A 21,626-nucleotide genomic window follows, 5' to 3' on the forward strand; every position below is an offset into this window, starting at 1 on the left:
CATTCGGTGGATGTCGAAGTTGTTTATTTTTGTGTGTAAGATTATATTTAAAAGCGTTTATTTAAAAAAAATATAAATTGATATTTTTTAGTGTTTTTAATGATTTTAATATAATAATTTAAAAATTAAAAAAAATCTAATATAGAAGATTTTAATATATTTATTTTTAAAAAAACACTATTTTGCTTACAACATGAGCGTTTGGAAACACGGGTCAACCCGCGTTTTAAAAAAATTCAATTTTTTTTGTTAAAATTTAATTTTTTTATATATTTTAGATTGTTTTGATGCGTTGATCTCAAAAATAATTTTTTAAAAATAAAAAAACATCATTTTTGATGCATTTTAAAATAAAAAGTACTTTAAAAAACAACCACAATCACAATTCCAAACAGCCCCAAACACGATGAATGATCCAAGATCACCCACGGGCTGCAACAATTAAAGCCTTGTTTGCCTAGACGATAATGTCGCGATCATTTTTATGCTTTCAATATTAATGCATTCAAGAGATCTTAAGACAGATTGTATTGCTAATAAATCTTCATGGCATAAACAAGAAAACATGGCATTCATTCCAAAACAGACAGTGCTCCTTCACAGCTCATAGGCAACTGGATGTCATGATATCATCACAAACAAGAGCACAATCACAAATAAGACCGCCATTTGAAATACAATTCTGTCATCCACCGAGGGGGCAGAAATTACAATGTTCTCTCTCAAGTCTCAACTGGGAAATGGAAAGCCCACCGGTCAGAATCAAAATTACAACTTATTTTATCGGATAATACATAGTTCTCAACAGGCTTCTGCAATTATAGTTGCTTAAAATCAAAATTTATGGGATTACTGATGTGTTTTAATTATGCTTCCCTTCTCCTATTTATCGACAACTTCAATCAGAGTGGGCTCGTAGTCGCTAGGAGCCTCAAATCCATGCAGATTCATCACGGTTGCAGCCACATTGGCAAGTCCACCAGTGGGAACATCATTGCGGAACCTGGCACCAGGGGCCAGTCCAGGCCCTCCGATTGCGATAGGCACCTACACAGGAAGTGGGCATATTTAATCGGTTGACTCTATATCAACTCAAGCAAACGGAGAACAATAACCAATGAAACCACCATGCTATTAAATCCAATCCTTCAATGGGGATATTAGACACTATTTGTTACTTACTGGTTGAAGAGTGTGGGAAGTGAGTATCTGAAGGTTGCCATTCTTATCTAAAAGAGGTTTGCCAGACTTATCCCTCTTGACCATGTCTTCAGCATTACCATGATCAGCAGTGATTACAAAGATTCCACCAACTTGCTCTATTGCATCAATGATCATCTGTGGTAAAGCATATCTCCAGTCAACAAAGAAGGTAACAAAATGCCAGGGCAAAGAAAATACAGCATGCCAGGAATTAGGAAGGGACAAACAGTCAAACAGAAATTATACAACTCGCTCATTGAAAATGCGCAGTTACTAACTTCATGTTCACATCTCTATCTAGGCGTTGTGCATAAACCTTTTTACTAATTTTTTCCCCTCCATCAGCCCCTAGCTAACGCTTATTTGTCCAAAGTTGGGGGCAGCTTTGATATTCACATAAATTGCACTGGAGGACAACTTTTTTATTTGACCTCCACTATCAAGTCTAAAATGAAAAAAATGGCAGCAACACGGTTACTATTAACCACTTTCCAAGTACTCTAATGCTTTGCTACGTGGGCTGGCTCTTGTAATTCATTTAATTGTGTTAGCTTTATTCTGAAGAGAAATAAATTCCCTGGTGGTATTTCCTGAGAACTACTAATTCATTGTCGCTGTCCAAATGATGAGCGAATGAAATTAATAAGAATAAAAGCATCCACACAGATGGATGACACCATACCAGATGGACCAGCACACAAGTTAGCCTGAAATAATGGTAGCATAGACCATACAACAATCAAGTTCAAAGAAAAAGAAAAGAAAAAAAGATCTAACAGCAAGGAAGTTGTACCTTGACAGCATCATCAGCAACCTTGCATGCCACGACTGTGGCCTCAATGTCTCCTGTATGTCCCACCATGTCACCATTTGGTAGATTGACACGAACCTAAACAATCATGTGAAACAACATATCAGTCACCAGTTCAACTAGAAATGAGAGTTCATTCATCACATTATACAAGGCATTAATTACCTGGTCAAATTTGCCACTAAGGATGGCATCCCTTGCCTTCTCAGCAATCTCTATTGCCTTCATCTTAGGTTGGACATTGAAGGTAATTCCAACATCACTTGGAATTTCCACATATTCCTCCATTTCTTGATTAAAATAACCAGAACGATTTCCATTCCAGAAGAAAGTGACATGGCCAAATTTGACAGTCTCACTGTTGTACAAAAACCCAAACATATGTAAGAAAATAGCTAGGACTTAAAACTTTCCAGAAGATGGCGAAGAGGAGAAATAGATTTATGCTCAACATACTTGAACAGACAATTTATAAAACTAGTTGAAGTAGCAAAAGTGTCAAATGTTCCATCACAGATAATTAGCCACCTAAAGAATCTGTTATACCTTATACCTTCATAAATATGCAACTTTCCTATGCCAAAGTTAGACAAGCCACAAGGCTGGACCAAGGAATCAAAGAGTCGTGAGATGGAATAATTGCATTATCCAAACAAACATTACTTGAGAGAAACCAGCATATGATTATTGACAGAATTTACTAGACTATAAGATGCAGGCCTACAGTAAAGCCCCCTAATGACTCGTGTTTAATCATTCTGCCAAAATATGGTTACGAAATGAGTTTGCTTGTTGATTTATAATCAAGTTATTTGCAAACCAAAGCAGCTAAAATAGCTGAGGATGCACACACATATAGAAACAAGAAAAGGAATTTAAACAGTTTGATGAAGGCAAAGACCATTCTATCAATGGTTCTAGCTCACCTGCAAGCAAAGGTGCGAATGCCGTTGTGCACCAAGTATTCACCAGATGTCCTATCTATCTCAGGAGGAGAAACAAGGTAGTGGCTTGGAAGCTTCAACTCGCCATCATATTGAAGCATTCCAGCATAATGGATTTTAGGAACTCGAACCCGATCAAATTTGTCAAAATCCTCGTATTCAAGCGCCTTAGCAAGCATAGCCATGCGATCTGCTCGGAAGTTGAATGTGACAACAGCATCACCATCCTTGATTGGTCCCACAGGATTTCCACTCTCATCAACAATGACAAAAGGAGGTAAGTACTGGTCATTTGCCTTGGGTTCTTCCCTCAGTTTCTTGACAGCTTCTACTGCATTTCTAAACTTGTATGGGGCTTCACCAAGAACTTGGGCATCCCATCCTCGTTTCACCACATCCCAATCATTCTGCAGAAGATTTACAGAAAATGTTCAGACATGCACAAAGAAATGATGCTAAATCTATAACTGTAAAGAGGCACACAGACTGATATGTTGAACATCATTTAAAGAAAAGATCATTTTTGAAAAACATGCAAGTTACTTCCCAACTTCTAAAGGAAAGACATCCATTTAGACTTCATCTTATCATCATCAGAAACAAAGCCTTAGTTTCAAACTATTTAGCTTAGGCTATACTTTTACACCATTCAACAAGACCATAAACTAAATCCTCCTTGATAAAAAAGATAGCTTAAATCATTTGGTAGTTGATGCCTCTTCCATCCACGTACATTTTTAGTCTCCCCCTACCTCTTTTACCCTCACCTTATTAAAAGAAAGTCTTAATTTGCATCATATTGGTTTGCGGGAACATCATTAATATACGAACTACATGCCACTAGTTACCACCCATAAAGACCAGATTGGATAAGAGTGATCCATTCCTCCCCAAAATCTCAGTTTGACTAGATCCTTTTTTCCTCTGTCCACGTTGCCCCTCATTTGGAGGGAAATAGAGGTTTTTAAGCCCCTAATGGTGTGAAGATATCATGTAAGTGTTGAGTTTCTATAGAAATTAAGTAACAAAATATAGAGCGGGAAAAAAAACACAGATTCATACAAGAATAGACCATAAAATGAGAAGCATCACAGGCATTCTTCTCCTCAAGAAAGAACAGAATTTACAAGCATACCTCATAACGATCCATTGTAACATACATGCGACCACCACCAGATGCAATTTGTGCATCGATACCTTTCTCACGTAAATTTGACAGGTCCTTCTCAAGAGTCTCCACAAAGCCAATGCTTGACCCATCTAAAACATCACGGCCATCAGTGAGAATGTGAACACGGATTCTTTTTGCACCATTTTCAACAGCACCTTTTAGCAACAGCTGCAGAAAGAAAAAAAAAAGGAGGAGAATAAGCGTTAGGAAAAATACTAGTATGATTTCGAGAGAACAAGCCAAGCAAGATAAGGAAAGAGATCAAAAACAAAACTCACCTGCAACTGATCAAGCCTTGAGTGAACACCACCATCACTCAATAACCCGATGAGATGCAAGGTGCCGTTGTCAAAACATTCCTTAATGTACTTAAATCCCTCTCCGTCGTAGATTTTTCCCGAGGCAAGAGCAAGATCAACAAGCTTGGCTCTACATTCACAAGTAAATAAATAAATAAAAGATTGTTTTTTATCCGTGAGCTCTCAAGAGAATGAAGCAACTACGTAAGACACCATTGGGGGAGACAAGTATCCGCATAGGAAGATTGAAAAAAATAGAAGATAAGTGAAGTGAAGAGATTAGTTAAGTCAGATACCCTTGGGCAAAAATGCGACCAGCACCAAGAGCGTTGTGACCAACTTCACTGTTGCCCATGTCATCCTCACTTGGAAGCCCAACAGCAGTACCATGGGCCTTAATCAATCTCCATTTCTCAGGGGCAGTCTATCCAATTCCAAACAACAATCATTCATCATTGAAATTGAAATTGATGGATGCAGTTATTAAGAATAATTGATAGAAAAGGAAGGAGAAGAAAGGTACAGTTTTGAAGGAATCCATGGTAGGAGTGTGGGCGACGTGGATGCAGTTGTACTGATCAGGTTTAGCCTCACCCCAACCATCCAAAACCACCATAGCAATAGTCTTCCCCTTCGGAAGCTTAGGATGATCCGCCAATTTCCATGCGTTCTGTCCTGGGCTCCCCATTTCTTATTTCTAACTTCTTTCTGATCCAATAAAAGAAACCAATTAATTAACGAATAGAAGAAGAACCACAGCGATTATGCTAGGCTATGGCTATGGCTACGGTGAATGGAGGAAGATAACTGACAATCGAAACAATCTCGGAGGAGAAGACTCCCGGGCTCTCCTTTTATTTTCTCTTTATTCAAACCGAACTTGATCTGATACTCAGAAACCACGTCTCTGGCCGTTCGATTTATAAAAATACATGTGCTCCTACTTACTATTACTAATAGTGTGTTTCGCAATGTGATTATAGGTATTTTTTAAATAAATTTTTATGTTAAAATATATATTAATGATATTGTTTTATTTTTTTAAAATTTAATATTAATATATCAAAATAATCTAAAATATATAAATTATATTAAATTTTAATAAAAAAAAAATTCAAAATTTTTTAATTTTTTATTATTGATTTAGACGCCGTTTAAACCGCTGCTTTTGCACGCAAAGCCACTTAAATTTAAAAAACAATACCAACCAGCTATACACGTAGCACTTCGCCATTGGTCTCCTCTCCTTTCCCGTGATTTTTTTCCATACAAAATTACCAAAATAGTAGAGATGGGTTGAGTAGGTTAATTTTAGTATCTTATTCTTAGGACGGGTTGTAACTTAGTCCTTTTTATTTGATATCATATAAATTAGTCCCTTGATTCTGAGAGAAAAATTTTCACTCATTAATTAAAGAGCCGGCCCAATAAAATTTATGGTGAAGGAGATAATTTATGTATTTTCAAATACGAAGAGCTATGCTATAATCACATTGAAATGTGAGGGACTGAAGAAGAATTTACTCAAGAGTAGTAACCGATCGCTCTCGACTTCCCCTCGTGCATCATGCGGGCACGCGATTCTTCTCGAAGTTTTTTTTTTTTTTTTTCTAATTTAATTTAACCATTTCGGCTCTGTTGTCAAGTAACGGAATATCCCTTGTGGTTCCTTTTATTATACAACTACGACCGCCGTCCAATGCATGCCCCAGCCCTTACCTTAATTTTATTTATTTTCAATTCTAAGTGTCTTTCGAAGCAAATGTTTTTTTTAAGTATTTTTTTTAATTAAAAATATATTAAAATAATATTTTTTTATACAATATATTTTAAAAACAGAATGTAATTTTTTTAAAAAGTTTTATAGATTTTTATTGAAGACAAAATTAAGGTTTTAATAATATCCTTGAATGAGTTTTTTACATTTTAAATTGATTGAAATAATATTATTTTTTTAATATCAGCTTATTAAAAAAATTAATTTAAAAAAAAATTAAAAAAAATTAAATTTTTTTCAAAAATAATTTTAAAAGTAAAAAACAACGGGCTCTTAACCTGTTGGCACCATGTGTTTGTTTAAAAAGTAAGAAATGAACTTTTACAAACAAGTCAAACACAGTAAATCTTGTACGAAAAGAAAAGAAAAAACCAGTAAATAATAATATATAAAAAAAAGCAGAAGGTGGATCATCGAATCCGTAGTAACAGTAGTGATTATCATTCACAACTTGTATCTCCATCTCTAGAGAATTATGAAGTTGTATTTCATAATAAATTAATATATATATATATAGCGGGTCAATTAATATATAAATTTAATTGATAATAAATTAGAATAAAAGAAACAAGGATGATCATAAATCAATTATGTTTAATGTATTGAAAAAATAAAACTCACTTGTAATATTAAAAAAAATTCAAATTATAATTAATACAAAAATAACCAAAAAAACAATAAAAAAAAATAATTCTTGATAAAAAAAGAAAAAAATAGAATATTTAAAATTGACTTGCTTGAATTCGAAGAACAACACGTGCATAACATGTAATCAATCATTCTATCTTGCTGAAGAGAACTTGTGAATTTAAATATACATGGAGGAAATAGGTTTTGGGATAAATTGCGAGTGGAAATAATATTTGAATATAAATGTATTTTTTTATTATTAATTAATAGAAATAGTTTGTTAAATCCACCAGCACATGATCACCGAAGAGGGCAGGCGCGCCTGCATGTCGACGACTCCACCCATTGTTTATACGCATGCAGAGAGAGAGAGAGAGAGAGAGTTGACTCCCACAATTGACAAGTACCGCTACCGAGTGCTAATTATTTGTCTAAAATCCTAATTAGGCAAGGCAGCATGATGCTTAAGAACTAATAATAAAAAATAAATCCATCTCTCTCCTGTCTCTAGCTTTATGTTACCAGGTACTGTCTGGAACCGTATTTCTTTTTAAAAAACACTTTAAATTAATATTTTTAATATATTTTAATCATGTTAATATTAAAAATAAAACAAATAAAAAATATATTATATTAATATATTTTCTAACCATGACTTCCATGGACCAACAATGTCTTACATAAAAACACAAATCTTGGGCCACACCCTTCAAACCACAAAATATAGCCTAAGCCCACATCCCATATACAGGCAAGTTGAGTGCCTATAGTGTTTGGGTGGAAGGTATAGTAGTTTGTTTTTTAAAGGTATCACTTTTTGGAGCATATACCATACTTTTTAAAAATAAAAAATACATGCTTTTTAGTAGGAGGTGTGGTAGCTTTTTGAAAAAAAACAACCACACCTCCCACCCAAACACTCTAAATCCCCATCTATCTATCTCCCTTGGGTTGTTTTTTTTAATTTTATTTTTTTTAATAATTTTATTATGTTAATATTAAAAATAAATTAAAAAAATATTATTTTAATGCATTTCAAAACAAAAAAGTATTGTGAAAACGATCTCTACCACGTTTCCAGACAAGCCCGAAATTATTATTATTATTTTATGCTTAATGTTCACCTTAATTTGTAAGGTTTATTTATAATAATGAAGTATTATCCCAGTAAGAAAGAGTTGAAAGACAACATTTTAACCATAAAATCAACAATATATATATATATATATATGAGAGACCCTATAAACATTAACCTTATTTCCCTTCTTAATTCTTGAGAATCGTAGATCATGCTTAATTAAAACATCAAACATAATATGGGAGTGATCAGGCATCGGATGCCATGCATGCTCTAATTATGAGCATATATGAGCTTTAAAATCTCAAAAGTGCTTGTTCATCAAATCATAAATATTTGGAACCATATCAAGTTGGATTCCCCATGCATCAGATCGATATGGCAAAATTATCTTCTGAAAACACCATCACTTCCTATTCTGAGAAGACAAGAATGAGGTATCCTATGCGAATCTGCATGCGGATTGAAAGATCGATCGATGTAAAATCCATGCTATAGCATTAACGTAGGATCCTTAATGTCTTATGGAAATAAATAAATAAAAAATAAAAACAGCAAACTAGCTAACACATGTTATTTTAATTTGAGAATGGAATAAGATCAGAAAGCAATCATGGACGTAAACTCATTCCGTAGGCCTATACCAGCGAGTGTTCGGCCAGTTCGCTCGGCATGTTAATGGTCTAAGCCCATATATACCCTATAACCACCAAACTGAGAGCCTGATTCAGCTCGCATAGGCGCTCCCTCTCTTTTCTTACCCCTCGATCTTCACAAATCACAGGTAGATGGTTAATCAAGTATCAAATTTAGAGTTTGCCCCAACGTCAACTCGTTTTTATTTGGTTGTTCTCATATACTGTAACTTCACTTTTATTTCCCACTAAGGAAAAATATCATTACAAGGAAAATAAATCATAGCAGATCACCATCACCCCACTTATCCTGAAACATTGGCCCCACAAAAAAGAAGAAGAAGAAGAGATGAGACATCAAACTATTGTAGTTTGGTTTTTTCTATTGAAATACATGCGTATATACATGATATATCTCCCACATGGAGCTTTGGTTTTTTATTTAAAAGGAAAAAACCAAGCTAGCTCTGATTGCCAGTAAAAAAAAACAAGAAGAAGAAGAAGAAGAAGAACTAAAGAAGAAAAGGTGGGGATTTGCATGTAAAAAGGTCGTAAAAACAAGAAGAAGAAGAAGAATTAAAGAAGAAAAGGTGGGGGTTTGCATGTAAAAAGGTCGTATCCAAGAAGGTAAAGGCCCTCAGGGACGAGATGGTGATGGTGGTGTTACAATTAACTTTCCAGTTCCCACAGTGTTCAAGCTGGATAAAGCTAGCAGATCAAAATTCAAAATCAGAATGGGATGATCATTCGTTCTTTGCAGATTAATTATGTACTGTACTATAAATTAATATACCCTGGCCTTTGATTCCATGTTTGTGGCAAGTGCCATAGCTAGTGCTTAGGTAGAGAATCGTCTGGTTGAGCCAAACATCTGGTCGAGGAGGATGACCATGGCCATGGCCATAGAGGTTCCCATTTCTGGACCAACAATGAGGCGGAATACGTCAACACCAAAAGCCACCCCACCCACCGACTCTTTCTGCTTGATCTCAGCCACTCTTCTCTTCTTCTCATCGTATACGGCACAACATCTTTGTGCATACGATCCCTCTATCTCGTACACAACGTTCTTGTTACTGCCTGAGGCCGGACTAACGTGAGCCAAACACTTTGTGTTGAGGATGTTAACATGCTTCTTCACCAAAAACCGAGGGTTGGTGGTTGTTTCCCCTTCATACACTAGCCAGTTATCTCCAAGGCTCAACCTCTGCAAATTAATTACATATAGATATAAATTAGTAAGACCATTAATATTTGTCTAATAAGTAATCAAAGCATTATTAATGATAAGTATAGAAATTTACAACTAAATGAGATTATTATTATTATTATTATTATTACACATGTATACCTTGCGACGGATGGTGAGGAGAGGCTTGCCAACAGCATCCATGAGAACGATCTCACCATTATTACCGGAAGTGGCCATGTAGTTGTCAACCCTAAACACAAGGTTGCCCCTGCCGTCATAGACCGTGAAGCCATGGCAATTGAACAGCAAAGACTTCTTCCACACGGTTAGGACAACCGCATGATCTACATCCAAGGCGTTATTAGCGGGCTTGAGATTGAACAGCTGCTGCTTCTTATTAGTAGTGGTGGGAGCGACGTTGGGGTATACCTTTGTCATTCCAGTACTTATCCAGGGACTAAATTAACCTTGCTAGCTAACTGCCCGGCAAAGGAGATGAATCAGGAGATGATAGGAAGAGGAGATCAGAAGGGGCCGGGGGGTGTAGCTTCTCTTCTTAATCTGAGCTGTGAATGGCAGGTGTAGTTTCTCTTCTTAATTTGAGCTGTGAATTAATGGCAAGTTGATATACTTAACACTCACCAACATTTATATATATATACACACACAGCAGCAGCAGCAGGAGGTGTAGCCAATGGGGGTACTGGGGTGAAAGGCTAATGGATGAAGTGTGGCTAATATTCCTGCGGCTATCTATGGGCGGTCCAGACAAATCAAGAATTCAAAAAAGGAAAAAGGAAAAAAACAGAGGATGCCGTGACACGGACTAAGAGACGCACCGCCTTCGGAACGCGGTCAAACTGTGTTCTCTTACTCTCTTTTTTTTTTAAATTAATATTTTTATATAAAATATATTGATATTAAAAATAATTTAAAAAAATAAAAAATATTATTTTAATATATTTTTAAATAAAAAACATTTTAAAAAACAATAACAATTAATCTGAACAGCTGATTGCATCACCCCACCCCTCAATGTCTCTCTCTGTTTTTTATTAATTAGACTGGATTATTATTAGCACAGGATTAGTACAAAGCTATTTACCTCTTTGAAATAAAATATAATTAATGGAATTTGATGGTAATCACTAACTAAATGTAGATCAACAACAAGGATAAGATTTCCTTATTTAATTATTGCAGTCTTTGCTTCTAAGCCAATTAATTATATATAAAATCATTATTAATTAGCAAGCAAACAAATACAAATATTGCAATATTATACAGGGAAACTTGTGGCTGAGGACTAATTAGCGGTGGGAGGAGGGACACGAACACCTGTTATGGCGTGTTTGACATGTACGATCGAATCAAGCTCTCCTTTGTGATGATGATAATAATAAAAAATCTACATCACAATCATGATCGTTGCTATCCCCTTGGCATTGGCTGGGGCGGTTTATGCGACGTCGTCAACCCCCCCTGTAGCCATTTTCTATGAGCAACACCTCTGACCTTCTTGTTTTTTTATTTATTTGATTTCTACATTTATCAGGGTCCATTTAGATAGAATTGATAACATATATATATAAAAACTCTTCCGATTAAATATATGTATGTGATAAGGTAATTAATTCAAACTTGACGATCTCTCCAACTTAATTGGATCAGTTTTACATTCTAAATAATCATGCATTGTCACATAGAAAGGAAATTATTGTGAGAGTTACAGGAGTTGCTACTAAAGTCCAAAATGATTCTCATTTTCCTTTTTAATTTCTCTCTTATCTTAAACCCTAAAAAATAAAAAATACAAATAGTAGTTTGATGTCAATGTTCATGTCTTTGATAGGCAGTTAATTTGTTCGTTCTCTAAAAGTCCGATTTTTTTTCGAGATGGCTTGTATCTAGTGCTTGAAATATATGAAAAGATTATTTTTGATGAATTTAGAGACTCTTTAATAGTTAAGTTAGTGACTTTTTAAGAGAAAATACAATAATATTACAGATAAATACCCTAGAAATAAAAATATAGTAAAGAATAAAGATTCTGAATATTTTATTTAAAGTATTCATGTTATATTTATAGTTAATGAGTTTTTTTATAAAGATAAAGGATTAAAATATTAATATATTGATAATATTAAAGATACAAAATATATCTAATATGTGTATTAATATTGATAGAAGAATAACAGATTTTTTTATATATCTAACAAATATAACAAGAATAATATCCAAAATATAGGATGGATTGCTGCGCTCATAGGAAAGTTTTGGAAGCTTGTCCTTGTTGAAAAGAATATGTGTGTGGCTTTCATGATATTATCATCAATGCTGCAATTGAAAATCGACAAGAGGCGTAGTCAAATCATGACCCATCAAATATTGAGGATCTATCTCAGCTGATCTTGATTCCAATTCACATGCTCAAGGCTGAGAAGGCGCGGCCAAATCATAGCCATCAATGGAATGGAAGAAGAAAAGAGTAGAAAACTCAATGACAGAAAAACCAAGAGCGAGGGTGGTACTGTTCAACCAACCGCAATTAATACAGTGCGAGAGTATTAGGGCCATGACGAGATACATATCAAATCAAACTAAAAAGCATAATATTTGATATTCAGATGGCCTCCTGCTCTCAGAATATCAATCAGTTCATATTTCATTCGCAGCTCCTGGGTACTGCTCAGGAATAGGAGCTGTCTCTGACTTTGATGGCCATCTAAAAAGCAAGGAAGAAAAAGGGTCCTTGATGCGATGAAAATGGAGGAAAGAGGAGAAGACGCGCTGCTCGTGGCCTATGCTTTGATGGTGATGGGCATGAAAGCGTAGGAGACCGTGCATTATTATTAATAATAATAAACACGAGCTTTCGTTTTAGTGGGAAGGAAGGAGAACCATTGATTCCACCATTGCATTCCTGATCAGATGTATCATGTACGGACGTAGTAATTATACAATACTAGCACCACAGCCAGCCACTAGTGACAGACACCACACTGTGTAGAGATCGAGATGAAGAGATTCTTAATTAATTATGGCTCCCATTTCATAATCAAACAAGCAACGCCTTTCTTTTTATCTCCTCTTCCTAGCTAGAATTAATTCCCATCTACTTTTCTATTTTGTCTCTCTCTCTCTCTCTCAACCACCCCATGCCATAATTCCTACTTTTCTAATTAACTTAACCCTAATTAACCCAGGTAAATACATGTTGACACGCATCCTTGCGGTGGCGACGTTCACCAACTTCTGATTATAAGAGCATGGCATAATTAATGCTTTCAACTGTCAGCTGCGAAACAACATATATGATGGGATCTCGAGAGATTCACAACATTCAGATTTATTTCCTTGTCGTTGAAGGACCAATCTGCCGTGAAATCCTTGATCATGGTGTTTTTAAATATCATCCATGCTCAAGGACCGCGTTAACTGTGACACCTGTAAGATGATTCTTTGACATCTACTTCCTTTCTTGATGCCCCCCGGCACCAATGGCTGCACTGCACATAAAAAAAAGCATAAAAAAATCACACCGACGTCCCAACTAGCTAGCTAGCTAGTACGACTACTTTTTTGCTGGCTGATCTCCTCAGTTTACCACGAACCAACTAACCCACAGAAATTAAGCTGATATTGATCTCTTGATTCCCATCCTATTCCAAAGTTGTGAGGAAATACAGGGACGACGCAATCCCAACAGCTGCAATAAAACAAGCAGAATGCACGATGAAGATTCTAAAAAAACCCTGAAAGATACGTGCTTTAGACTAGTCTTTTTCGAGGTCCTAGTGTACGTATACTTCTCACTCGATCGGGTGCAAATGTGGAGCTATATATATATATAAACTCTGACAAGATTTTACACGGAGGGAGGACGTCCTTCCTCATTTTCCATGCGCCTCAAGTTCCTCCTAGCTACAACCGAATATATAATTATATCACAATCACAACCAGCATTCAAACCATGCCCCCCATGAAACATACATACATGCAGGGGTATATATATATATCTTCCACACATACATGTATATAGATGTTGTCATTTGACCAACAATTAATAGTTGTTGATCAAGTCAATTGGGAAAATGAAGATTTCAAAACTGGATGAAAGCTAGCATGCATGCTTGACACCTTGGAGGAGAAATTAGCAACATCATATCTTTAAAGCAAAATTAAAGAAGCATGGATTACGACAGCAGGATGGAAGTTTGGTGGGACTCTTATGCACCTTGTATCATCATAAATATTTTATGGAGAATAACTTAAATAGTTAAGTTTTAACTTTATTTAATATGAAATTTTAGTTAAGATTTATATATAAATTAGGTTTTATTTGTTGTGTTTGATTTAATTATTGCTAGATATTTTATCAAGCGGCTATAAGCTTAATCATTTTTTATATTTAAAATCTTAATATTTATACCATATTTTTTAAAATATTAAACAATTTAGATTAATCAATAAAATAACATATTGTTTCTCATTTGAATTTTCTCTTCTTCCAGGTTTTTCTTTCCCTACTCTCAATTATTGCATTGGCTTCCTTCCTTCCTTCTTCGCTTTTAGATTTTTTTTTGGTTTTTTATGGCTCTGCATCAGCTTTGATATCATGACACAAGCTTTTAATTATTCTTTCAATTAATCAATCTCTTAGTGATTGTGAAAATTTTTTAAAATTCAACACACACACTTTCTAAACCCTAGAAATTATATAGAATCATGATCAACAGTTAAAAAAAATTAATCTTTTTATTTACAATCCATATCTGAAAAAAAAAAATCACACTCAGCTAAACACACTCATGTTTATTAATTTTCCCCCAAGCCCTAGCCATCATCCATCCTCTCCAGCGCCAGCTATCCAGTACCATAGTTTCTGCCACCCCACACCAGTGGATCAACCACCTCCAGCCGACCCACTTGCCCACCTAAAATCTTTGGCCAAACACGCAATAACAAGAGCTAGTACCAGTAGAGAAAAAGAACAGAGACATCAATTTGTCTTCCAGAGAAATAAATGCAAGGGGCTGATTTCTTTGATACTCACGTCTTGAAAGAGAGACATTGATGGGATATGTTTTAAGCTTTTTTGTTCTTGATGCTAATAAGTGGGAGGCGAAACAAAAGCGGTGGAGCAATTTGTCTTGTGAAAATAATAATAATAATAATCAAAGAGGCATGTTCAACAACCAGACACCAGCACGACACCAACCGCATCAATCCGCTGTGGCAGTTTCAATCTCTTCTTTATTTATTTCTTTTCTTTTCACTTTCTGTCCAATTCCACAACGTCTTTCTTCGTAGCTTTTATTCGCAATTTTTCTGTCTTGATTAAAAAATAGTTAGAAAATAATAAATAAATAAATAATTAAAGAAAAAATAAGTGAAAGCAATAAAATGACATTATTGGGTACATCACGGTGATAGCTTCATAACATCAATGATAGCTCACATAATCCAAGTAGTCTATCGTTAATATTATGTAATTTGGTTAATAAATTACTTAAACTTTGATTTGTTGAAGTTCATTTAATTTTTTTTGAGAATACACTTGTTATTCAACTTATAATTTATAGTATTCTTTTGTGGCTAAAAAACATTCTCATCTTGCATTATATTCTTTGCCCATTTTATATTTCGTCATTCATTTTTTTCATTAATTCTTTTTAATAACTATATAGCTTATCGAAACTAGTAAAAATTTATGAAATTTATTTGATTAATCACTTATGTTCAACGGTCTAACATTGCATGTTTAAAATTTTTCTAGTGTTTTTTGTTCGTGATTAATCTCTATATTTTAAAAAAATAATAATAAAATGGAATTAATTTTCTTTTTGTATATGATCTCAATTTTGTTTTTAAGTTAGTGTTATATGTATTTGTGTCTTGATCATCTAATGTCTAAGTTTAAGTCTACACTTACCATGGACCCGATCCTCAATGATAGTCATAAGGTCATTTGAGAGGAACTGCAAATCTAGATGATTAACATGTTTAAAAGAATTGAACCCCGAGAGAGTTCTCAAATAAGGCACCTAAAGAACAATAAATATTACATTTTTTTTTTGGATTTGAGGAAACCCCACCCCCCGGAAAGCGCACTTTGTGGGCCCAGATGAGCGAGTAAAACACCGGCTGTCCCAGGCTCTTACAAGAGGTGCACGCCCTGACTCGAACTCGAGACCTGCTGTGCAGATCTTAAGCCCTTTGCCATCACGCTACTAGGTTCCATGTGAACGGCACTTGCACATGGGTTAGTCGATCCTAAGAGATGGGGGAAGCCCGTCTGACAGCGCGTTCGCACGCAAGCTTCAAAAGGAAATCGGGTTAAAATTCCTGAACCGGGCCATGGCGGCTGACGGCAACGTTAGGGAGTCCGGAGACGTCAGCGGGGGCCTCGGGAAGAGTTATCTTTTCTGTTTAACAGCCCGCCCACCCTGGAAACGACTTAGTCGAAGGTAGGGTCCAGCGGCTGGAAGAGCACCGCACGTCGCGTGGTGTCCGGTGTGCCACCGGTGGCCCTTGAAAATCCGGAGGACTGAGTGCCTCCCACGCCCGGTCGTACTCATAACCGCATCATGTCTCCAAGGTGAACAACCTCTGGTCGATGGAACAATGTAGGCAAGGGAAGTTGGCAAAATGGATATGTAACCTCGGGAAAAGGATTGGCTCTGAGGGCTGGGCTCGAGGGTCCCAGTCCCGAACCCGTCGGCTGTCGGTGGACTGCTCGAGCTGCTCCCGCGATGAGAACGGGTCGTCGCGTGCCGGCCGGGGGACACCATGGATTTTTTATATATGGATTCGTGATATGGATCAATTTTTTGAGTGGTACAACTTGTCTAATAATAGAAGAGTTAAATTTTCTAAGATGATATCCATTGGTGAAACTCAATTTTATTAGGAAGATGTTGGATATTGTTTAGAGAGCAGAGGTAAACCTCTCATAACTAATTGAACCAAAATAAAACTAAAACTACAGGAGAAGTATTTATCTCAATCTTATAGGAATAAACTATTAGATCAATAAAACAATATAAGGTAAGGGAACAAGTATGTCAATGAGTATATAACACAATTTGATGATTACCTGATGAGATGTGCTATAAAAGAAAATGAAGTCATGACTTTACATAGATTTTATAAATGTTTGAAAGATGATTTTAGAAAAGAGGTTAGACTCATAATGCTTTCACTCTTAACCAAGCTTATACTATAATGCAAGATTACGAGTTACTTATAAAAAGTAATGGATAAAATGTCAAGACCATTGTAGTACCCCTTTTAAATCTCAATTTAAAAATTATGGTTCTACCAAAATTTCAGCAAAGTTTCCTCTATAACAAGGGGTCTTAAGTTATCAACTTAAACTTGTTTCAAATCCATACACAAACTAAATCCTTAATCCATCTTTTTTGGATCATAAACCACACAAATCAATGTTTCCCAATCATTTATATCTATTCAAGCAACATCAAATAAGGTTATATAATGCAATAATTTCAATCCTTAAGAATTCAATATAAAATCCAGCATATATAGATATTAGAGAACATTTAGTTTAAGTAACTACAACAACAAAAGATAATCATTTATGTTTACATGCTAAAACAAAATAATATTACAATTCAAAATGCAAATATTATACTTAGTCTATATGATCAAAAGATGTAGAGTGAATCTACTTTTGGTGTGATTGTGATTATCCTGAAACAAAATGCAATATTTAATACATCATCTAGGAAATAATCAAGTGAGTAGTTAAAAACATTTAAGATTATAAATAAATTTCTTTTTATTTCATGTTCATTCTTATTTCCGACAATTACATTAATCATCATAATATCATAAATCATTAAATGACTCAAGCCCACTGAGCAAGGCTAATATCAATTCTAAATTGATGTTTCTAATCATTATTTGAAACATGATTCAATTAGTACATGCTGGTACCAATGATTATCATTGATATCATTAGTTTTTCATTTTGGAAACGATTGATTAAATTTAGTTCATGCCGATATCAATGACTATCATTAGTTTTTCATTTCCGGAAATGTCTAATCAAGTTCAGTTAATGCTGATATCAATGACTAGCATTGATATCATTAGTCTCCCATTCTCCGAGAACGACTAATCAAATTCATTTAATGTCGATATTAATGATCATCATTGATATTATTAGTCTCTCAATTCTGAAAATGACCAATCAAGTTCAGGTAATGCTGACATCAATAACTCTCATTGATATCATTAGTCTTTCAATTCCAGGAACGACTAATTAAGTTCATGTAATGTCGATATCAATGGTATCCCCTGCCAACATAGGATAATTTCATCTTTATTAATTGTTTTTTATTTTCCAAAATCTTTGAACCTTTACACAAAATTCCCTAAGTTACACCTTTTGATTAATTTCCATATATATATCCAATTTTCATTCCCTTTTTTTTTTGTAATTCAATATTTACTGTACATAATTTAACTTCAAATCACATTTTCATTTCACACACATTTTAAATAATTTTCCTCCCTCTCATTTTATGGCCAATATGATCGAAATATGCAATAAAGGGAACCATGAGTTCCTTTTCATTTTCTTTTAATTTTCCGCATTAATTTGTCATCGTTACGTACTAGAACAACTTGCAATATAATTTATATGCCAATTTGAAAACTATTCTCCCCCTCCCATCATAACTACTTGACTGAACCTATGGCTAATAAAGGAGGCAAGATTTTTCTTCATTTTGTCTCAAATTGATACTTTAACCCTTGTTTATTTACTTTAATAAACATGTTCCAAGCATTAAACTAGTCATTAAAACAATCAATTCCTCTAATTCAATTTTTTTCATAATGCTAAACAATACATAATCCAATAAAATACATGCTAAAACTTTAAATTAAGCTTTGATTAAGGTTCCTCACCTCTTAACCACAATTTCTTAGGAAGAAAATAGCAAGAAAACAAGTTTTTCCCTTCCCTTCTCTCTCCCTTCCTTTTTTTTCTCCAAACCATTTCCTTTAAAGCAACCATTTCCATAGTTTTTCCTTCACTTTCCTAGCTAAATCTCCTTCTAACCCATTTTTTTATCTTTTATTTCAAGTGTTTGCTTGAGATTTTTAAAGAAAAATTGAAGAAATTTGGCAAAAACAATCCCCCTCATTCTTTTCCCTAATGGTCAGTCACTCTTAACTTCTTTAAAAAGTCAATAATGTATTTATGTCACTTATATACTACAACTTAAAACTATGCCCTTTTCTTTTAAATTCGAGTGTTTTTCCTAAACTAGTTATTCGGTCGCATCAATTTTCTTAAAAATAAATCGCATTCAGAACTCTATTTCTAAAATAATTATCACTACCGTATTTATTATATTATCATTTTATTTAATTTAATTTTTATCTTAACTGAGATTTACAATTATTGTGTGCAAGTGTATGAACTCAATACTAGAAACTTTAGTGACCTAGATGAAGAGAATATGCAAGAAAATGAGCTTAACACCATTAATCCAAATAGATCTGAAAAAGAGGTTAATAAAGAATATAATAATTTTTGTTTAGTGGTAGAGGAAGAAGTTTTAGACAACTATAATGGAATTGCTTAAAAAGATAAATATGGTGTTAGACAAGTCTCATGATATTAGTCCTCTTAAATTACCTAATTCCCCACCTTTCATGCTTGATGTCCAACACATCATAGGTTTAGAGCAACATATTGAGCTCTCTGATCCCTTACCCCCGACACTTGATGAAGAAAACAAAGATAATCCTAATTTACTAGGTTATGTTTAAATTATATCTATTAAAACTTCAAATAGTGTTTGTTTCACTTCATATCCTAAATCATATAGTGTTCATAGTTATGAACCTAGAAAGCTTGAAGATATTCTTTCTATGCCTCCTCTTTTTAAAATATATGATTCAACTGAGTTTTTTACATGTAGAATTCATAATTTGCATGTTGAGATCATAAAATAAATTTAAGCAAGTAATAAACAATACAAATTTCAAGCTGATATATATAAGTATCATGATGTACTTAATGTTAAAGATTATTTTGTGATATAGATTAGCCATGAACAATGTCCTTTAAAAACCAATCATAAATTTCAAGTGAATGTCTTAGACCATTTAAAATGTTGCAAATGATTGAATCAAATAGTTGTCATTAAACTGCCATCAAACTTTGATATTAACTCTATTTTTGACATAAAGAACTTCTTTAAATATAAAACACAACTTATCTCTAATACTCATTTTGAAACTCTTGTCTTATTATCCTTATCTTTGAAAAAAAAAACATATTAATGCTACTTTGAATATACAAGTTTTTACTAAAAATGATGAACTTTAATGAATCTCAATATATGAGTTAGACGACCAGATTCAGACTATACTTGAATTATCAGAAAGGCATCACAATAACTTGATTGTGATCTTTGGGAGCATTATTGGAGTCGCCTTGAACTACAATCAACGGAGTCAAGTTTTTCAAACCCCAGGAGAGTTGGTGGGAACACCAGACCCAAGACACTTTTTACACACTTGTGTGATCATGTACGATAAAAGATAGTCCAAACCGTTAAGAAATTAAGCTTTAACTTATGTTTTGATTTAATTTATTTGAACTTTTAGTTGAAGTTTTATTTGTTGGGCTTAATTTAATTATTTTTTTGATATTTTATTTAGTGAACTATAAGCCCAATTATTTGTATTAGTTAGAGTTTATTATTTATATCATTTTTTTTTCTTTTGATGAATTGATAAAATAACATACTATTTCTTATCTGAATTTTATCTTTTTGCGAGCTTTTTTTTCTCTACTTTTAATTCTTTGCTTGCTTCTTTCTTTCTTTGCTTTTAGTTTTCATTAGTGTTTTTTTTTCCGCATCAAAGTTTCCCATACGATATCACCATGCAAAAGGCATTCACTAGCAACATGACAAACCAAAGACTGTCCTGTTGGCATCGGGGGATAGAGAAACCATAGGGAATCCGATATCTAAGAAATCATATGATTAACCAAATTAATTAAAAAAAAAAATACAACTGAACAAGTAAAAGAATAGAAAACTAAGTACCAGATGTAAAGACATTCTGAGACCAAATGTCTAAAGCATAAGAAAAGTGCGCCAAAAAGCTTAGATGGAGGAGTTTTCACGGTTCAGACATAAAAGAATCTTTACATGCACATCATTAAGCTACACTCTAAGTTCCTAACGGTTTGGATTTCGCTAAACCTTTGTTGACATTTTGTTTTTAATCTCTTCTACTCTTAATGAAAACCTGTAGTCATATCATTTCTTTCTTTTCCTTTTCACTTCATGCTAAGTAAAGCTCATCTAAGGCAATGGTTTGGACATGATAAACAGTCATGCAGATTGACACACATCACTCACAGGTTTTAAAATGTTTACTACGTATGGAAGATGAAAAGTGATAAGCAATGTTTGCTAGGAGTTAATAGCAAGCAAGAATTGCAAGTTAAGTAACGACAGGCAAACCCACAACCTAGGCATATATTTTGGGACGCAGGTGTAGAAAGCCTTGGAACAGAGCATATGATTCAAATGACCACAGGTCAAATGAAGAACTAAGAATGTAGGAGATGACGAGTAAAATGATAACGACTGAAAAATTCTAAAAGATGCACCCTTTAAGAAGTTTTAAAGTAGTACATGTTGAGATCGGTGATAGAGGAAACTAGCTGACAAAATCAGGTCCTTCATTAGAAAAAAAAAAATAAGAACATCAAATTAACAAATACAGAGGATCCCTTGAGTATAATCCAGTTGGTGCGGAATTACATGGGATAGTTACAGAAGTATTTAAGCACCTGCTGACATGAGATAAAAAAAAATAGAGTAT

The 21,626-nt window shown here is 34.2% G+C and overlaps 2 protein-coding genes and 1 long non-coding RNA gene across 4 annotated transcripts; 1 reads left to right on the forward strand and 2 right to left on the reverse strand.

Annotated features, from left to right (window-relative positions):
- Positions 1-629: 629 nt before the first annotated feature.
- Positions 630-5,381, reverse strand: LOC7472502 (2,3-bisphosphoglycerate-independent phosphoglycerate mutase). 2 transcript variants are annotated; one of them, XM_002323660.4, is made up of 10 exons: positions 5,241-5,381; positions 4,952-5,136; positions 4,725-4,852; positions 4,408-4,558; positions 4,094-4,297; positions 2,941-3,365; positions 2,180-2,372; positions 1,997-2,092; positions 1,183-1,338; positions 630-1,047 (listed from the first exon to the last, which is right to left on the reverse strand). In XM_002323660.4, exons 2-10 carry the CDS (start codon positions 5,114-5,116, stop codon positions 883-885), a joined length of 1,683 nt encoding a protein of 560 aa, XP_002323696.2. In that variant the 5' UTR covers positions 5,117-5,136; positions 5,241-5,381; the 3' UTR covers positions 630-882. The 2 variants fall into 2 exon arrangements, with proteins under 2 accessions (XP_002323696.2, XP_024443709.2); XM_024587941.2 differs by having other exon boundaries at positions 4,952-5,141; positions 5,241-5,357.
- A 3,177-nt stretch (positions 5,382-8,558) lies between these two features.
- Positions 8,559-9,358, forward strand: LOC127904409 (uncharacterized). The gene is made up of 2 exons (XR_008057550.1): positions 8,559-9,074; positions 9,139-9,358. It is a non-coding gene; the product is annotated as an uncharacterized LOC127904409 (long non-coding RNA).
- Positions 8,899-10,377, reverse strand: LOC7472503 (protein LURP-one-related 8). The gene is made up of 3 exons (XM_052447742.1): positions 10,320-10,377; positions 9,900-10,281; positions 8,899-9,755 (listed from the first exon to the last, which is right to left on the reverse strand). Exons 2-3 carry the CDS (start codon positions 10,176-10,178, stop codon positions 9,387-9,389), a joined length of 648 nt encoding a protein of 215 aa, XP_052303702.1. The 5' UTR covers positions 10,179-10,281; positions 10,320-10,377; the 3' UTR covers positions 8,899-9,386.
- Positions 10,378-21,626: the final 11,249 nt, after the last annotated feature.

Source organism: Populus trichocarpa, chromosome 16, assembly GCF_000002775.5.
Source record: "Populus trichocarpa isolate Nisqually-1 chromosome 16, P.trichocarpa_v4.1, whole genome shotgun sequence".
Taxonomy (NCBI): domain Eukaryota; kingdom Viridiplantae; phylum Streptophyta; class Magnoliopsida; order Malpighiales; family Salicaceae; genus Populus; species Populus trichocarpa.

Coding starts and splice junctions, on each gene's coding strand:
- LOC7472503 (XM_052447742.1), bottom strand. CDS start 10,178: ATGACAAAGGTATACCCCAACGTCGCTCCCACCACTACTAATAAGAAG. Junction 9,756..9,899: donor TCCTCACCATCCGTCGCAAG/GTATACATGTGT, acceptor ATTAATTTGCAG/AGGTTGAGCCTTGGAGATAA.
- LOC7472502 (XM_002323660.4), bottom strand. CDS start 5,116: ATGGGGAGCCCAGGACAGAACGCATGGAAATTGGCGGATCATCCTAAG. Junction 4,559..4,724: donor GGTCGCATTTTTGCCCAAGG/GTATCTGACTTA, acceptor TTGTGAATGTAG/AGCCAAGCTTGTTGATCTTG. Junction 2,093..2,179: donor TTAGTGGCAAATTTGACCAG/GTAATTAATGCC, acceptor ATGATTGTTTAG/GTTCGTGTCAATCTACCAAA.